The sequence below is a fragment of the Arachis stenosperma genome, chromosome 7 (assembly GCF_014773155.1).
Source record: "Arachis stenosperma cultivar V10309 chromosome 7, arast.V10309.gnm1.PFL2, whole genome shotgun sequence".
NCBI lineage: Eukaryota > Viridiplantae > Streptophyta > Magnoliopsida > Fabales > Fabaceae > Arachis > Arachis stenosperma.
The window spans coordinates 14,123,648-14,139,879 of NC_080383.1; the positions used below are offsets into that span (position 1 = coordinate 14,123,648).

Below are 16,232 nucleotides of genomic sequence, written 5' to 3' on the forward strand. Positions count from 1 at the left end.
TCGTTTCATTTAGCTCACTTACCCAAATAGCCTACCTTTTATCTTTCATTATTAGCCAACTTTGAGCCTACGATTAACCCACTTTGTTCTTTAATTTTAGCACATTACAAGCCTTAAAGCGAAAAATAATAAATGTCCTTAATTTGGATCTTTGATTAGCTTAGGCTAGTGAGTGTGTATCATTCGAGTGTGGGAAAACTTGGGACATTAGTTGGGATAAAAGCGTGTTTTTGTTCTTTATTGAAAATATTGGGAATTGGGTACATACTCATGTGTTGATTAAATATAAATCCATACACATTGATACCTTTGTATATAATTACATCAAAAGAAAAAAAAGAAAGATAAAAATAAAAGAAAAATAAAAAAATATATAGAAAAAAAAAAGACAAAGAAAGGAAAAAAAAACAATAAAAAGGAGACAAAATGTCCCAAAGTGAAATAATAAAATCAATGCATATGTGTGGTGAACAAAAAGAAAAATGCATGAGTGTGTGAAAAAAGTGAAGAATGGGTAGTTAGATTAGCTTTGAATATAGGTTTTCATAGGTTAGGTGGGAAGTTTAGGTTAATCAAAAATTCAAATTCTAGTCCACTTAACCATATATACCCCTACCTTAACCCTAGCCCCATTACAACCCTATGAAAAGACCTCATGATACTTGTATGCATTCATGAAATAATTGTTGATTGTTAGATAAAAACAAATCTTGGAAAGCATTATTAGGGGAGAATTGAGTGAATCAACCCTATACACTTGAGTGATTAGAGCAGATACACATCCGGTGAGAGTTTGATTGCTCAATTACATGTTTCCACCCATGATCATCTTTTCTTGCAAGTTTGCAGAACCGTTAGTAACTCAATTTAATTGTGGTTTGATTTGGTTGCTAAGACCTTTAGCCCTCATGTGCATATATATTTTTTTGGGAATTGATTTATTTTGACTAAGTAGTTGCATTCATTTAGATATATGCTTATAGATAGGCTGCATTTAATTAGTTTGCATTGAATAAATGTTGATACCCTTTATTTCTTTTTTTATTCTAGCATGAGGACATGCTATAGTTCAAGTGTGGGGAGGTTGATAAACCCCATTTTTAGGGTTTATCTTGTGCTTAATTTAGGGGATTTTATCACCTTTTCTCATATTTATTCAATGAAATAGTATGGTTTCATGATTTTCTCCTAATTTGTACTTAAGTGTGAAAACATACTTTTTAGGTCCTTACTTGCTAATTTTAATTTACTTTTGATTCCACTAGATGCCTTGATGTATTTGCTAAGTGAATTCAGGTTGAAAATGCTAGGAATGGATCAAAGGAGTGAAGAGAAAAGCATACAAAATGGAAAATTCATGGGAAATCAAGGATTTGGAGATTTGGCATCGACGCGCACACGTAGCTTGTGCGCACGCGTGGATGCATGATTCTGGAATTGGCGCAAAGTGTTGGCACATACGCGTGAATTTGAAGTCGCATGGCGACGCGTACGCGTACATGACGCGTACACGTGGCTCGAAATTCTCATCAATGCGTACGCGTGACCCACGCGTACGCGTGACGCGCAGCACGTGACTTCATTAAAGTGAAAACGCTGAGGGCGATTTCTGGGCTTCCCAGACCCAAATCCAACTCAGTTTCTGAGCCTATTACATGCGGAAATCAAGAGGAGTCAAAAGGGGAAGCACATAGTTGAGTTTTCATCATGCTTTAGTTAGTTTCTAGAGAGAGAAGCCCTCTCTTCTCTCTAGAATTAGGTTAGATGTAGATTAGAATTTCTTAGATCTTGGTTTAATTTATGCTTTGATTTACTTTTCCTCTTTAATTTCTTGTTCTTCTACCTTTGCTTCTCTAGTTTAATATTTTACTTCTTGTAATTGTTTACCTTGTTGTTGATGCACTCTTGTTCCTTCTATTTCCTTTTAATGCAATTTATGTTTGATTTTCTTTATTGTTGATTTGAGTTGTTATTGTTAATTCCTTGCAGTTAGTAGTTGTAGATTTATATTTCTTGCAATCTTGTTTTACTTTCTTTTTATGTCTTCCAAGTGTTTGACAAAATGCTTGGAAGGATGTTAGAATAGATTTTTGTGTTCTTGGCTTGGGATGGTAACTTAGGTGAAATTGAGTTGCTAATGTCCAAGTCTTGATAATTGGTGTTCATTGACTCTAGCTTTTCCTAAATTAATTAGTGAGAAAGTTAGGACTTATGGATTAGGATTGGTGTAGCTCATTTGACTTTCCTTTACTTGTTAGAGGATGACTTAATGGGATTAATCCTTGCAATTATCGTGTTGTGGTTAGTAACAAGGATATACATCCTTAACCATCAACTCTTGCCAAGACCTTTTATCATTTGAGTTTCTTTTACTTTCTTGTCATTTACCTTTCATGCTTCTTATCAAAATCCCAAAATATGCACTTCATAGCCAATAATAAGAACACTTTCCTGCAATTCCTTGAGAGACGATCTGAGTTTTAAATACTTCGGTTTATTTTTTATTGGGATTTGTACTTGTGACAAACAAATTTTTTTTATTGAGGAATTGTTTGTTGGTTTAGAACTATACTTGCAACGAAATTTCATTAGTGAAATTCTTTACCGACACACAATTTTCTCTTCATCAAAAACATAACTGCAAAGCTGGCCAAGGTCTCAGAGTCCTCCATCCATTCTCCTCCATTTCTCAGCTTCAAAACTCTGTTCTTTCTTCTCCTTATGGTTATTTTTGTATGATAGTATCTCGTGTTAGCAATCACCCTCAACTATCTATTTCTCTCGAGATTTTTGCAACCAGAGGGCTTCTTCTCTATCAAGTAGCTCCTCCAGCTCATCGTTGAGCTGCTTTTCAAGTTTCTCAAGATATGAATTTTTTGAGTGTTTTTTGGCTCTCTATATTCCTCCTAGTCTGTTCAGGAGTTTTCTCTTCTGCCGTCCCACATGCCCAAAAATATCTTTGTTCCACTGCTTTAACTCATTCATGAACATTAAAAGGGCTTGGTTGAGGCTGGCTCCTTTATTCCATTTCTGTCTTACAAACTCCTCATACTCAGGATGCAACTTCCATTACTTCGAACCTGAAAGGTCTATCTCTACCTTTCTGGTTTTGAGGTTCAAGACTCAAGAGTAATAAGAAGCGGGTGGTGGTCAGAGTTGGTACGTGTTAGCACATCAACTCTAGCCTCACCAAATCTCATTCTCCAATCGACATTAACTAAGGCTCTATCCAGACGCTTAAACACCCTTTCTCTTCCATCCCCTAATGACCCCCTCCAAGTAAATCGGGTTCCTACATACCCCAAATCAATTAACGAGCAAGCATTCATCCATTCCTTAAACCTCTGACAAGCTCTGACAACTGTTCTACCACCTCCTTTTTTCTCCATCGGACAAGCAATTTCATTAAAGTCACACACCATCATCCACTCCTTGTTCTCCCTATTAGATAGTCTTTTCAGTTTTGGCCATAGAATTCTTCTATTTGTCTCTTGAGGGCTCGCATAGATAGCAGTGAGGATCCAACTCCTCTTATTGGGGAAGGTCACCTCCATATGAATAAATTATGTATGAGATTTTAAAACTGTGATGAGAATATTTGGATCTTTCCATAGCACTCAAATTCCCCCCGCTAAACCCATTAGTCTCTTCTATAACACTATAGTCAAAACCAAATCTGTTAATAGCCCTTCTTGCTTATTCACCACTGCATCTAGTCTCATGTAAGATGACTATATCAGGTCTGTAAATACGTATAAATTCATTGAGAGAACAAGAAAATGCTTGACTCGCAGCACCTCTACAGTTACATGAAAACACAATCATATAAGGAAGGCACCAAAAACTTACGGCCTCCAGTAGCATCTCATCCCCTTCAAGGGATATCTCCTTCTCCTTCTCAATGCCATTAAGTTCTCTGTTATGATTGGCTTCATTCCTTATTTCTTCATCTTCCTTCATTTGCTCATCCGCCCTTTCCATCATCTCTGCCTCAAATTGGAGAGCTGCTTCCACCATAATCTCTGAATCAATAGAATATGGATTAGGTGGGTCTGGCTCTTTTGGTTCCCCCATATCCTCATCTGTCACTGTTGTTTCAGGGACAGAAGTTTCTGCAACAGGGGATTCTTTGACTCCACGTTAGTAGTAACAGATTGAATATGGGTTATTTGGTTTTTTTTTTTGGTTATTTTCTGGAAGGGGTCCATGATCAGAACTATAGGTTACATTTTGAGTGGTCTGGGTGGGGTTATCACTAGATTGGGGACTGATTTGTTGTTTGTTATGGGCATTTGGGCTGGCTTGGAAGGGAGCTGGGTTGTATGGGCCTCGTATGGTTTCATTATTCTTTACATTGTTTGAGGAGCTTGCTGGTTTTTTGTTTTTTGGGCTTGTTGGACTTCTGGACATTTGGTTTCTTGGACTTGTCTTATTATTGGAGCCATGGATTGTAGGCTGGGTAGCAATGCTGGGTGGTTGGGACGTTGTTGTAGGCCTTGGATTATCATGCTTAGTAACTGTTGGGGGAACATTCTTTTGTTGCAGATGATTGGCTTCAGAGTCTTCGGGATTCTCCTCATTCAAAAATCAAAATTGCAAACCTAGTACCTGCTGTCTTTTGCACCTCTATTTTGTCTCCACCTTCACTACTCTCTCCATTGCCAATCAGAGTCTTCGGGATTCTCCTCATTCAAAATTGCAAACCTAGTACCTGTTGTCTTTTGCACCTCTATTTTGTCTCCACCTTCACTATTCTTGCCAGTATCTCCTTTTTTTGTTATTTCTGCCAAAAGGATCTTCAGTGGTTACACCCTCCTCTACTGGAGATTTTGCTGGTGTTTCTTTTTGTTAGTACGTTGTACTTTTTTGTTATTTCTGCCACATGTAGTACGCTGTACTACCATCCAAGAACCAAAAGGATCTTCAGTGGTTACACCCTCCTCTACTGGAGATTTTGCTGGTGTTTCTTTTTGTTAGTACGTTGTACTACCATGCAAGAACCAAAAGGATCTTCAATGGTTACCCCCTCCTCTACTGGAGATTAAGTAACTTTACAAATCAAAATATCCTATCAGGGTGTCTCAAGCTTTTTACTAAGCCATTTTAGAAAAAAAATTTTTAGAATAATGTCCTCTTTATTATTAAGCATTTTACTTTTTTAAAATAATGTCTGAGCCCGGGTTCGAACTGGGGACCTCTAGTGTGTGAGACTAGCGTGATAACCAACTACACCACCCAGACCACGTTCCTTTTGTTCTAACCATGAGCATTGGAAACTCTCTTTTTTAGCTCATAGGTTCTAATTTGTTGCTCATTAACATGTAATGGACTAAAACTTTGAAATTGTTGAAACAATGTCTTTGGACTAAGAAGAGAATAATGAGCCTCCATCACTTTAACACACATTATACCAACTTAGACTCTTAACTCAATAAATATTTCTCATCATATATAAATCCATAATCGGAGTTTGTTGAAGAAAAAAAGAGTCCCCTTCTAAGTGGTGGTGGGATAATGGTGACATAGATTGTTGAAAAGAATAACGGTGGATCAATGCACGTGGTACTTCCATCTTTATTTGTTGCAGTAGCAAGTTGCTTGGATTCTTTCGACATGAGTTTGGTAGTGCTTGATTACCAAATAGTTTGGAAGACTGAAAAAATTACATTCTAGTATTCTACATGTGCTGGGGAAACTTGTCGTAATGATTAACGTGATAAAAATATGTTATATTTACATTAAGATTATGATATATATAATAAAAAATTTTAATTTATTAGATAAATATTATTTAGTAGATATTGACTACTTTATTCTGACTAGATATGTAAGTAAGTAACACATTTTAAATTTAGGCAAAAGCCTGCTCAGCATAGGATGAATATCTGGCTAAGGATTGGCCACCAAGTACATTGACCAAAATTTAAAAATTATAAGTTCAAGCTTAAGATGCACAGTGAAAAAGACTTTTGAAATGTGTAAAAATAAATTTGCATTCTTGCTTAAAATGCCAAATTTTAACATTAAACAAATGCTAAATTTAAATAATTTGCAGACAAAAATATCATAAAACTTGAGCATAAAATAATAAGATAGAAGATACAATTATCACTCCCATAAAAATGAATCATCTTCAAGACTCAATTAAAGATCAAATAATTCATCACACGCCACATAATTAGTTGTGTAGTTATGTTTAATATAAGTCATAGTAATATCTCCTAAAGATTGATTTTGATGTTGCTTTTAAATTTGTGTTCCAAAAGAAAAGAAAAACAAGTTTTATGTTAATTTTCATTAGTATATATTCATATAGCATCCTATATACATGTTCTAACTACAATAATACACACAAAAATCTACTCTCCTAATCACCTGACTACACATGTCAATTTACACGACATCATGTCATGTTAATATTATACTTCTTATAATTTCTACACATTTAAATTTGTTTATTAAGATTTATTCATACATCTTAAGATTGCATATGTTTAAATTTTTTTTAAAATAATATAATATTTATTTTTTAAATATATTTCATTTTCTTTTATAAAAGATAATTACAAATATAACATAATGAATGATATAGACAGAATGTAAAATTACTGAAAAAAAAAACGTTATTTATATCATTCTTTACATTCCAAAGTGATTTTGGTTAATATTATTCAAATGTTATTCATTTCCTAAAATTACGTTTAATAAAAAAAATTCAAACGTGAATTACATTGATTGATGTCCATTCAGTTTTGATCAAAATTAATTTTGTAAAAGCACATTTATATCAACATCCATCTATAATACCTAATCAAAACACACACGTAAGACATAACCAGCCAGCGTTTAGATGCATCCTCGTCATTGTAATTTGTAAACCAAAGTACCATTGTCATGGATAAACTAATGTTTGTATTTGAATAATTACTACGTGAATAGCATTTTGAAATGCAGCACAGTATAAATTATAAAATCTCTATTCAACCCACATTTACCCCAAAATGTCAAGACACCACAGCACTCAACATGCTTAACCATAAAAAAAAAAAAAAAACAAATAAAGAAGTGAGGTTAATGAAGAATAATTCTGTTTGACGCCTTAAATTCAAAGAAATATAAATCAATGATATTACAATATCCTAAAGCTTCTTACATTATTGAAGTAACTGAAACACATGATTTCTAGTATGTTAACACCAATTCGGTAACATACAGGTATGCAGCAATATATGCACAACCGATCTCCCTCACCTTCTTCAACAACCTTGAGATTATGTATCAGTTTGCTAAACAATCGTTTAATTCGAACCTAACTTGCTTAATATGGGCCACCTATAGTTTACTAAACACTATATATGGGAATCCAGAAATTTACAGTTCAGTGGAGCTCTGTCTACATGCAAATAGAGGGCAATCTTCACATGTATGACTTTTCGTTTAGCTCTCACATTTGTCTCAGTAGAGGGACAAACAAAATCCAAGTAGGCCATGAAGTAGCTCCCGTTGTTGGAACATGAAAGCATATTAGGCCACAAAGAATATGAAGATCATTAGGAAAAATATCAAAATAGCAAATATCTTAATTAGGAGCCACCTATTTGATGATATTCTGTTAAGATGCCTCAATAAAGAACTGTGAGCTCCATCAACATTTGCCAATGTTTCCTCCATGTTGTCGTCAATCCTGCCCATGCCAGTTATATAGATTTAATCCTAATTGCCAGAACATGTGAATATCAACGGCTTCCCATGCAATAATAGTATAATACTTTGTGATTCAAAACATACACGATGGTTTCAATTAGAAGAAGAAAAACCTAGTGCACTACTGTGCAATCTGAAACTTTATATGGGTATCAAATGTTCAAGTCAGAGTATAAAAAACCTTATGGCTAGTTCCCCTTGCTGGGCAACCATTGTAGCCAAATGTGTGAAGATCCCACTAAGTTCTGTGATAGTAGATTCAACACTGTGCAGTGCAGTTGCCCGACTTTGAGCATAATTATCTTGGTGAGGAACAACCTGCTGTACCATAGACATTTCCATTTGGGGGGTTGGAGCATTGTCCACAGCTAACCTTCGTCTGTATCAACAAATTACCACAAGTTGCAAGTTTAGCTAAAAATTATGTGCAACAAAAGCATACCTAGAAAGTTTAAGAAATTCATATCCAAAAGCAAATATGTATAATGTAACAAGCTCAAAAATTGAATGAGCACAATAAATACCCAATTGACTATGGAGGCAAAACATAAATTGGCAGAAATGTAAACATCAAGGTGTATACTTTAAGTTGCTGCAATCAATTGTCTAGAAAATCTATAAGGGAATTCTGACAAAATAATTGCTCCATAATTTAATAATTAACACACCTATAAAGTTTTAAAGATACCAATCGAAATTAAACATGGTTGAAATAAGATATACATCATTTCTCTTAATTTGTGAAAAACACGATTCAAAGACTAGCCCAATATTTAAAGACCATTTATAATGCCTGAAGTGACTTCTATCATACAACTTAGACTCATAGAGTCGCAGTCATCATCCAGGAAACAAATAATAAGCATTCAAGAACTTTCCAATACAATGACTATGTCTTATCTCACTTGGTTAGGTTGGATCAGTCAAAGACTTTCCAATACACGTTCATTTTATGCTCATAATTGAATACTGGGAAAACAGGAACCATATCAATTGAGATAGAAACAGTAACTTATGCCCATCAAATGATAGTTCTTGTTGGGCAGCAAGTTTCATTCATTCATGCAATGGAAAGAGAACAGTCACACACACATACAGAGGGACAAGGGAGTTTAAGACAATTTAAAATGGAAAGATAGAGCCTAAACAATCTACGTAACCCAAGTGGTTATCTCAATACAGAGTTTGCTTACTTCCGGCCCAAGTGATCAAATTAATAGGCTAAGTACAAAGAGGTTTTTATTAATATTGGTAGTTGTTTTCTCATTATGCAACAAGCATCTATGACATGATCAAATCTTGGCAGCAACCTTGTTCCCCTCAGTACACAAGAGGAAGAAAGCATCATGCACTCCAAAGAATTTGACCTCAAATGCAGTCAGAAAATGACAATCCATAACAAGCAGTATAAGCCACCTGTTTACACATGAAGTGCTATGTGAAGTTGATGTTTGAATTTTTACTTAGAACTACCTGGCTACCCATACCGATTTGCCTATTCATGTATAAACAAACAAAGGACAATTTGATCTTATAGCTTCTAGAAAAAAAATTGCACATACCTTAGTTGATTGCCAACTGGTACTCCATTTGAAGTTAGTCTGCATGAAAGAGAGATTCATATTAAACATTGTAGTATCAATTTCTTCATAAATCCAAATTCTATGCAATGAGAGAACCATTCCATAACAAGTTTCTTCTAAAGAACGACAGGGTGGTGTACTCAAAGAACTACTGAAATGCGAATGAGACAATTTTATCGAAAAAAGACAACAAATTGCACAAGGAAATCTTGTTACGAGAATTTATAGGCTGCTAGTCATTACATTTAAAGGGACTAGAGGCACCAATGAAATGTGGACGACACAATTTTATTGAAAAAGCCCATGAATTGCATGAGCAAATGTCATGAGACAATTTTATTGAAAAAAGACAATAAATTGCACAAGCAAATCTCATTACGAGAATTTATAAGCTGCTAGTCATTACATTTAAGGGACTAGAGGCACCAATGAAATGTGGACGACACAATTTTATTGAAAAAGCCCATGAAAATTGCACGAGCAAATCTCATTAAAAGTAATTTAAGTATAGTCACTAGATATAAATATTAGGTTAGCTACGCTATGCCATACTTCATTGTGGGTTGCCAAAATTAAGTGAAATCCCAGGCATGTGTTGTTAGTTGAGATGGAACAGGTACATTAAAGTCATAGTATAACAACTGCTAACCTATAACTTGATAGAAATTGACTCACGCTGACTGCTGTTGCAAGTCTTCAGATGGATTTAATGAATTCGACCATGGGGGTGGTACATGGGCTGGCTTTGGGTGATGCTGAAAAGGGTTCTCTCTGGACGTATTCTTGGAAAATATCTGCTTCCTATTCTCATGAGCCTTGATATTCTGGGGGACAATGCACAAAATTAATTACGCTAATAACAAAAACACAATCAGGAAAACAATAACAACCACTGGAAAAAATAAAATAAAAAAAGAGTATTAGTTACAAGTACAATGGAGATTGAAGATGATGAGAAATATGAAAGGAAATTCCTCCTCTTTGATTCTCTCATCTATGAAGTATTTCTCGTCTCTTTAGTTATTCTCTCTGTAAGTCCCTCTTTATTCTACCTTTCTTCTCTAATTCTACATTCCCATACTCCTAAGATCTCTACTGTTCAATGGTGCTTTCATAGTTTCATTGATGCCAAAAAGCATCCATGACTGAACAGGAACAGGAACAGGAACCAGCTGAAAGTTGCCAGCGAAAGAAAGCGCAGGAACCCAAATTTTCATCCATGGAAAACACCAATAATGGAGCAAGAATGAGAAATAAACTAAAAGAGATTTTAGTCGAAGCTGTCAGTATGTAGAATTCACAGCACTCCAACTTTCTATTTCAAGTCAGATTAGCTGGCTGGCCAACTTAATCTTCTCTTCTATTCTATTCACAATACCTTAAATACGAATACAAATTGATTCGAATTTCATAAACTCAAAAGCTAACTATCCAGTCTATCCTGCATTAATCAAATTCAGTAACTAAATTACCAAGCCACTCTTAAATAAAATTTCGGATTAATTAACCTCTGTTCTAGTGGTCAAGACATCTTGGAGTTTCTTTGTGGCGCCCATGAGCCTGCTCTTCAAGTCATCACAAACGGCATTGGAGTGAACAACCCTATCCTCCGAGTACATCCCATCTGCAATCTCGATGTTCTGAATCGTCTGTAAATCCGAAAGAGCCGCGTTCAGCGCCGTGATCTCGTTCTTAATCACAGCCGTCAGTTCCTGTATCTCAACAATCGGATCATTGAAAATCGACGATTTCTTCGCCACTACGAAAACACGATTGATTTTTCAGAGCTAATTAAATAAAAGAAAAAAAATTTAAAAATGAAAAAGAAGAAGAGAAAGGAGGAGGAGTTAGTTACGCTGGGCGAGCCTTGCGATCTTCTGTGAAGTATCGTGGATTCCCAAACCGATCCGAGAGGCCTTTCGGTTGAATTCGGATCTGGAATTTGGAACCGGAGAGTCGGTGGAGGAGGGAGCATTTTCCGGTTGGTTAGGCAACGGTGGCGGAGTGGGGGCTCCGATCTTCTTCTTGAGCGTCTCCGTCACCGACCGGAACTCGGAGGTGCGGTCCCTGAAGGCGGAGGCCATGGCAGCTACCGCTGTTTTCTTTTCTTTTTTTTCTTTTGTTATTATTCTTTTTTTTTTGGGGGTGAAATGTTATTATTCTAATCTTACGCAAATATTCGTACCAAGGAGGTAGGAGATTCTTTATTTTTTTGGACAGAGTACTAAAAAGTACACAAATAGGTAAGCCCATTGGCCTATCTATCAAATAATTCCTTACCAGCCGTCAGATTCATTACAACACGTGAATGTCATCCGTCAGATCTGGGTCTTCAAAAACCTGAATTGACCAACCCTCTAGATAAAAACATGGGAACAACAACACTAACCAATTTCATCTTTCTCGTGCCTCCTTCTTCACTCTCAAAACCCTAGCCTTTTCCTGTACAAACAGAGGAGGTTAAAGAGACGGCGCCGTTTCGCTGTCCGCCTTGACAAAGCAACACAGCTTCGTCTTGGCCCTCGATTTTGCAACTTTTTTTTTGTCTCTCTGAAACTCTGAATCTCTATCATCATCGTTACAAATGGCACCAAAACCAACTAAGGCTGAGAAGAAGATCGCTTACGATGCTAAGCTCTGCAAGCTTCTCGAGGAGTACACTCAGATACTTGTGGTCAATGCTGATAACGTTGGATCTAACCAGCTCCAGAACATTCGAAGGGGTCTTCGTGGTGATTCTATTGTTCTTATGGGCAAGAACACCATGATGAAGCGTTCTGTTAGAATGCATGCTGAAAATACCGGGAACAATGTGTACCTCAGCCTTATCCCTCTTCTTGTTGTAAGTGGAACCCTAATTATTACTGTTTTTATTCAGTTTTTCATCGTTATTTTGAGAAATTGTAAACTTTCATTGTGTTTAGGTGTGTGTTACACTTTTGATTTGTTTACACACATGGAAATGGTATTTTTAGACAAGGTTATTACTTTTTTATGTTGTTGAAGGAAAAAAGAAATTAGGATTGTTGGATTATAACTTTTGGTTTTGTGTTACGAACTACATGTCTAATATTCTGTTTGTTGTATCAGGGAAACGTGGGATTGATCTTCACCAAAGGTGATTTGAAGGAGGTTAGCGAGGAGGTTGCTAAGTACAAGGTAATTTAACTATTCTTTTGTTCGTATATTTGTGTTGTATAATTAGTTATTAGTAATACCATTTAATTAGTGATTGTTAGGTTCTGTTTTTGTTTTGACTTGCTAGCATTTGCTATGCATTGAATGTCTTTTTTTATTTTTTTTTCAATGCTTATAGAAACAGATACTGGTAACTTTCTTATGGTTTCTTATTTTCATTGGCATTGTTTACCCAGAATTAACTGTCAGAAATTTCAACTTTGTTTTGATGCTTGTACGAGTGCATATGTGTTTGATATGTTACTTGCTAAGTCTTATAGGAATCACGGTACAACATTTGTTAGTTTAAAATTCTCGATGTCACACTCTTCTACCTAATGGGATGGTGTGTTTGTTTTTGCTCAGTGAATATGATGCTACTAATGATCTTCAAAACTTTTTTTTCTTGAATCTGTTTGAGTTTTCTGTTTACTGCCTGTTGAACCTAGTACTTACCAACTTATATTCAAGAGTGTTTCTTATCTTTTTTGTTATATCGACAGGTTGGAGCACCTGCTCGTGTTGGTTTGGTTGCTCCAATTGATGTTGTTGTTCCTCCAGGCAACACAGGGCTTGACCCCTCACAGACCTCTTTCTTCCAGGTATGCAATCTCGTTCTTGTTGATCTCATTCATTCTTGTTGATTTTGGTACTTATGTCAGTCTTCACAAATCAGGTTCTGAATATTCCAACCAAGATCAACAAGGGTACTGTTGAAATTATCACCCCTGTGGAACTTATTAAGAAGGGTGACAAGGTCGGTTCTTCTGAAGCTGCACTGCTTTCCAAGCTTGGCATCAGGCCCTTCTCATATGGTCTTGTTGTCCTCTCTGTCTATGACAATGGTTCAGTATTTAGCCCTGAGGTTCTTGATCTCACTGAGGACGACCTTGTTGAGAAGTTCGCCGTTGGAGTCTCAATGGTGACCGCACTCTCATTGGCCATTTCATACCCGACCCTTGCAGCTGCCCCACTTATGTTCATCAACGCCTACAAGAATGTTTTAGCTGTTGCCATTGAGACAGATTACTCTTTCCCAGAGGCTGACAAGGTTAAGGAGTATTTGAAGGTATTGTCTCTTAAATTTGGATTATGTTACATTAAAATACTGCTACTTTAAGGTATTGTCTCTTACAACTTGCTGTGTTAATTGCAGGACCCCAGCAAATTTGCCGTGGCTGCTGTCACTGCTCCTGCTGCTGGCGCAGGTGGTGCTCCGGCTGCTGCTGCTGCTAAGGAAGAGGAAAAGAAGGAAGAGCCTGCTGAAGAATCTGATGATGACATGGGTTTCAGTCTGTTTGACTAGGCCTTTGTTAGATTTGATATTTTAAGTACTCACTCATTCTAGGTTATGTTACATTGTGTGTTCTTTTTGTTTTATATAATTCAATTACTTCTAGAAATTTTTTTTACGCCTCGACCCAACAAATAGGGAAGAAGACCAGACACAATTCATATTAATTCTGGAATTTTTACAATATATTTAATTTTGTTTAAAGTTGCCTGTGCTTCTATTTTTCATGGATTGTTGCACGTTAAAACATGAAAAGCCAATGCTCCTCGCATATACGTAACAGTATATCACAAGGTCGGAATATTCTGAAATCCTTATGAAGGTTCATCACTTTCATCGCTATAAAATTGTAGTAGTGGACCCTGAATAGCATATGTTTAGCCAATTGAAGTGTTGTCCGTTGTCAAAGAAGGATTAGAAAGTAAAACAACTCATTCTTCTTTGGTAAAAAATTAGGTGATTGTTATGGTACCTAAAAGTGTTTGCCTAATTTACTAAAAAGTGTTAAAAATTAATATTTAATTTTAAAAATATAAAATAAATAATTATTAAATATCTAAAAGTTGCCATAAAAAATAAGTTAGGTAAAAGTTAGACATCAAGTTATAGGTATTATAGAATTTACCAAAAAATTATGGTATTTTTGGTCGGACATGTTTTACTGGTACGGTATTGTCTCTTACAAAAAGAGGGGAGTTCACCGCTTACTCTGTTGTGGTATGAAATATTTGGAAGTTCAAGAATAGAACATTGTTTAAGGAATACAAATCAAATTGGGCTTTTGAATATGTGAAATTGAACCTCATTTTAGATTGGTAGCTAAAACTAAAGTTTTTTCATTTTGTCCAACCTATGATTATATAGAATCTTGATATAGTAAAAGTCGCTAAGACACCTACAGCTTCGGAGAAGAAAATAAACATAAAAACAGGTCGACCCTAACTTGTAATATGTGGTGCAGCCTCCAAGATTCTCTGAATAACAATAAGAAAAAAGGTTGAATTTTAGAGAATCATGTCTTATTCTACTATATTTTGTGGTTGTCTGATATGCTAAAAATTTTAAAGATGGACATACTTTTGGAAAAATTTTCAGATGTTTTTAGAATACTGATGTTCCAATGATGTTTTAATAATTTTAACCGTTGATTTTAATTAATACATATTATATATTTTTTATAATTGAGATTCATGGTTAAAACTATTGAAAATTTGATTTATGTCTAGCTCTTAGTAAAACTTTTGAGCATCTCACAAGACTCTTGAACATATACGTGTAACATCTTAGATGGTGTGATTATGTACGAGTGTAGTTATATATTTTCATGTGATTATGTATTGATTCCTTTCTCAGTTGGCCATGTCATCCTCTTTGGCTTTATAAACAATAGTAATTGTTCATACCCTGCCCCAATAATAAAGGCCCAGGATCAAGCAAAAAATTTAATCCAAAGGGTTGGGCCTTACCAGTACCAATCTTCATCTCATGAATTCGGTACTCACTACGACTTGTTCTAAAGAAGTCGGGCACGAGGGTTAGCTGGCGGATAAGCACTCATTCAAATGAGTAACTGCCCCTAGAATCTCTCTAACCACTTCTACGAGCCATATCCTAACCTCCCTAAGATAATGGGACGGTTACCACCCTAGAAATATGGCACTACTCCAACGGTGGTTATTGGTTCACCACTATAAATACACTGACACCCCTCAGGTATCTCTAAGTCCAATACTCTCTAGACCTGTTCACACTCTTGCTAACTTAGGCATCGGAGTGTCTTTGCAGGTACCACCCCCATCTCCTCACAGAAACAAGTCGGACGGGGGCCCCCGAGTTGCAGACCCATTCGGAATCCTCCTCCTTCACACATTTGGGCCAACCAACGCCATTTAGCCCATCAATCTCCGGTTACCCACCGTAACATTGGCGCCGTTGCCGGGGACCCGAGAGATCGACCACTAATGGCGGACAGATTCCCCGAAGAGGGTCATGTGGAGACAGATTCTGAACAAGAGAATTTGGACACAGGCAATAATGATGCAGACTTCACCCTCCACCAGGGAACTAATGATCAACACAGGGAAGGTACCTCCGGAGTAAAAAACCCGAAGGTAAACTCTTCAGAAGGGCGCGAATCAGAGAAAGAGGGACCGCCCCATGTAACTGAACTCATGGGATTAGTCCACAGTCGCCTGGAACAGTTAGAACAAGAACGGGAGCGACAAAAGGAAACTGAAAAGAACCTAAAAGAGGAGATGGAACGACGAAAAGAGTTAGAGAGAAAACTCTTAAAGTTAGAATCCTCCCTCAAAGGTCGCAATTCCCGTGACGAACGAGAAGAGCCGCCCTTAGGAGGGGAGGATCCTTTCAGCGAGGACATAATGAGGGCAAAAGTTCCGAGGAACTTCAAAAGCCCCGATATGGACCTCTATGACGGAACCACGGATCCAAAGCATCACCTGAGCAATTTCAAA

General features: G+C 36.4%; 2 protein-coding genes and 1 non-coding gene across 4 annotated transcripts; 1 reads left to right on the top strand and 2 right to left on the bottom strand.

Moving 5' to 3' along the window:
• Positions 1-5,167: 5,167 nt before the first annotated feature.
• TRNAV-CAC (transfer RNA valine (anticodon CAC)) lies at positions 5,168-5,241 on the bottom strand. The gene has a single exon. It is a non-coding gene; the product is annotated as a tRNA-Val (tRNA).
• Positions 5,242-7,066: 1,825 nt separating this feature from the next.
• LOC130940814 (syntaxin-31) lies at positions 7,067-11,480 on the bottom strand. Of its 2 annotated transcripts, none has more exons than XM_057869057.1 (6): positions 11,143-11,480; positions 10,796-11,046; positions 9,963-10,111; positions 9,267-9,305; positions 7,886-8,083; positions 7,067-7,684 (listed from the first exon to the last, which is right to left on the bottom strand). In XM_057869057.1, exons 1-6 carry the CDS (start codon positions 11,369-11,371, stop codon positions 7,525-7,527), a joined length of 1,026 nt encoding a protein of 341 aa, XP_057725040.1. In that variant the 5' UTR covers positions 11,372-11,480; the 3' UTR covers positions 7,067-7,524. The 2 variants fall into 2 exon arrangements, with proteins under 2 accessions (XP_057725040.1, XP_057725042.1); XM_057869059.1 differs by having other exon boundaries at positions 10,796-10,999; positions 11,143-11,467.
• Positions 11,481-11,672: 192 nt separating this feature from the next.
• Positions 11,673-13,962, top strand: LOC130940815 (60S acidic ribosomal protein P0-like). Its single transcript, XM_057869060.1, has 5 exons — positions 11,673-12,129; positions 12,378-12,446; positions 12,968-13,066; positions 13,141-13,533; positions 13,621-13,962. The coding sequence occupies exons 1-5, from the start codon at positions 11,872-11,874 to the stop codon at positions 13,768-13,770; spliced, it is 969 nt and encodes a 322-aa protein (XP_057725043.1). The 5' UTR covers positions 11,673-11,871; the 3' UTR covers positions 13,771-13,962.
• The last annotated feature ends 2,270 nt before the right edge of the window (positions 13,963-16,232 follow it).

Excerpts from the sequence above, each read along its gene's own strand:
- LOC130940814 (XM_057869057.1), bottom strand. The coding sequence starts at position 11,371 with ATGGCCTCCGCCTTCAGGGACCGCACCTCCGAGTTCCGGTCGGTGACG. Across the intron at positions 8,084-9,266 it reads CCAGTTGGCAATCAACTAAG|ACGAAGGTTAGCTGTGGACA; the intron begins GTATGTGCAATT and ends TTGTTGATACAG. Across the intron at positions 7,685-7,885 it reads CAAGGGGAACTAGCCATAAG|GATTGACGACAACATGGAGG; the intron begins GTTTTTTATACT and ends TGGCATGGGCAG.
- LOC130940815 (XM_057869060.1), top strand. The coding sequence starts at position 11,872 with ATGGCACCAAAACCAACTAAGGCTGAGAAGAAGATCGCTTACGATGCT. Across the intron at positions 12,130-12,377 it reads GCCTTATCCCTCTTCTTGTT|GGAAACGTGGGATTGATCTT; the intron begins GTAAGTGGAACC and ends TTGTTGTATCAG. Across the intron at positions 12,447-12,967 it reads AGGAGGTTGCTAAGTACAAG|GTTGGAGCACCTGCTCGTGT; the intron begins GTAATTTAACTA and ends TTATATCGACAG.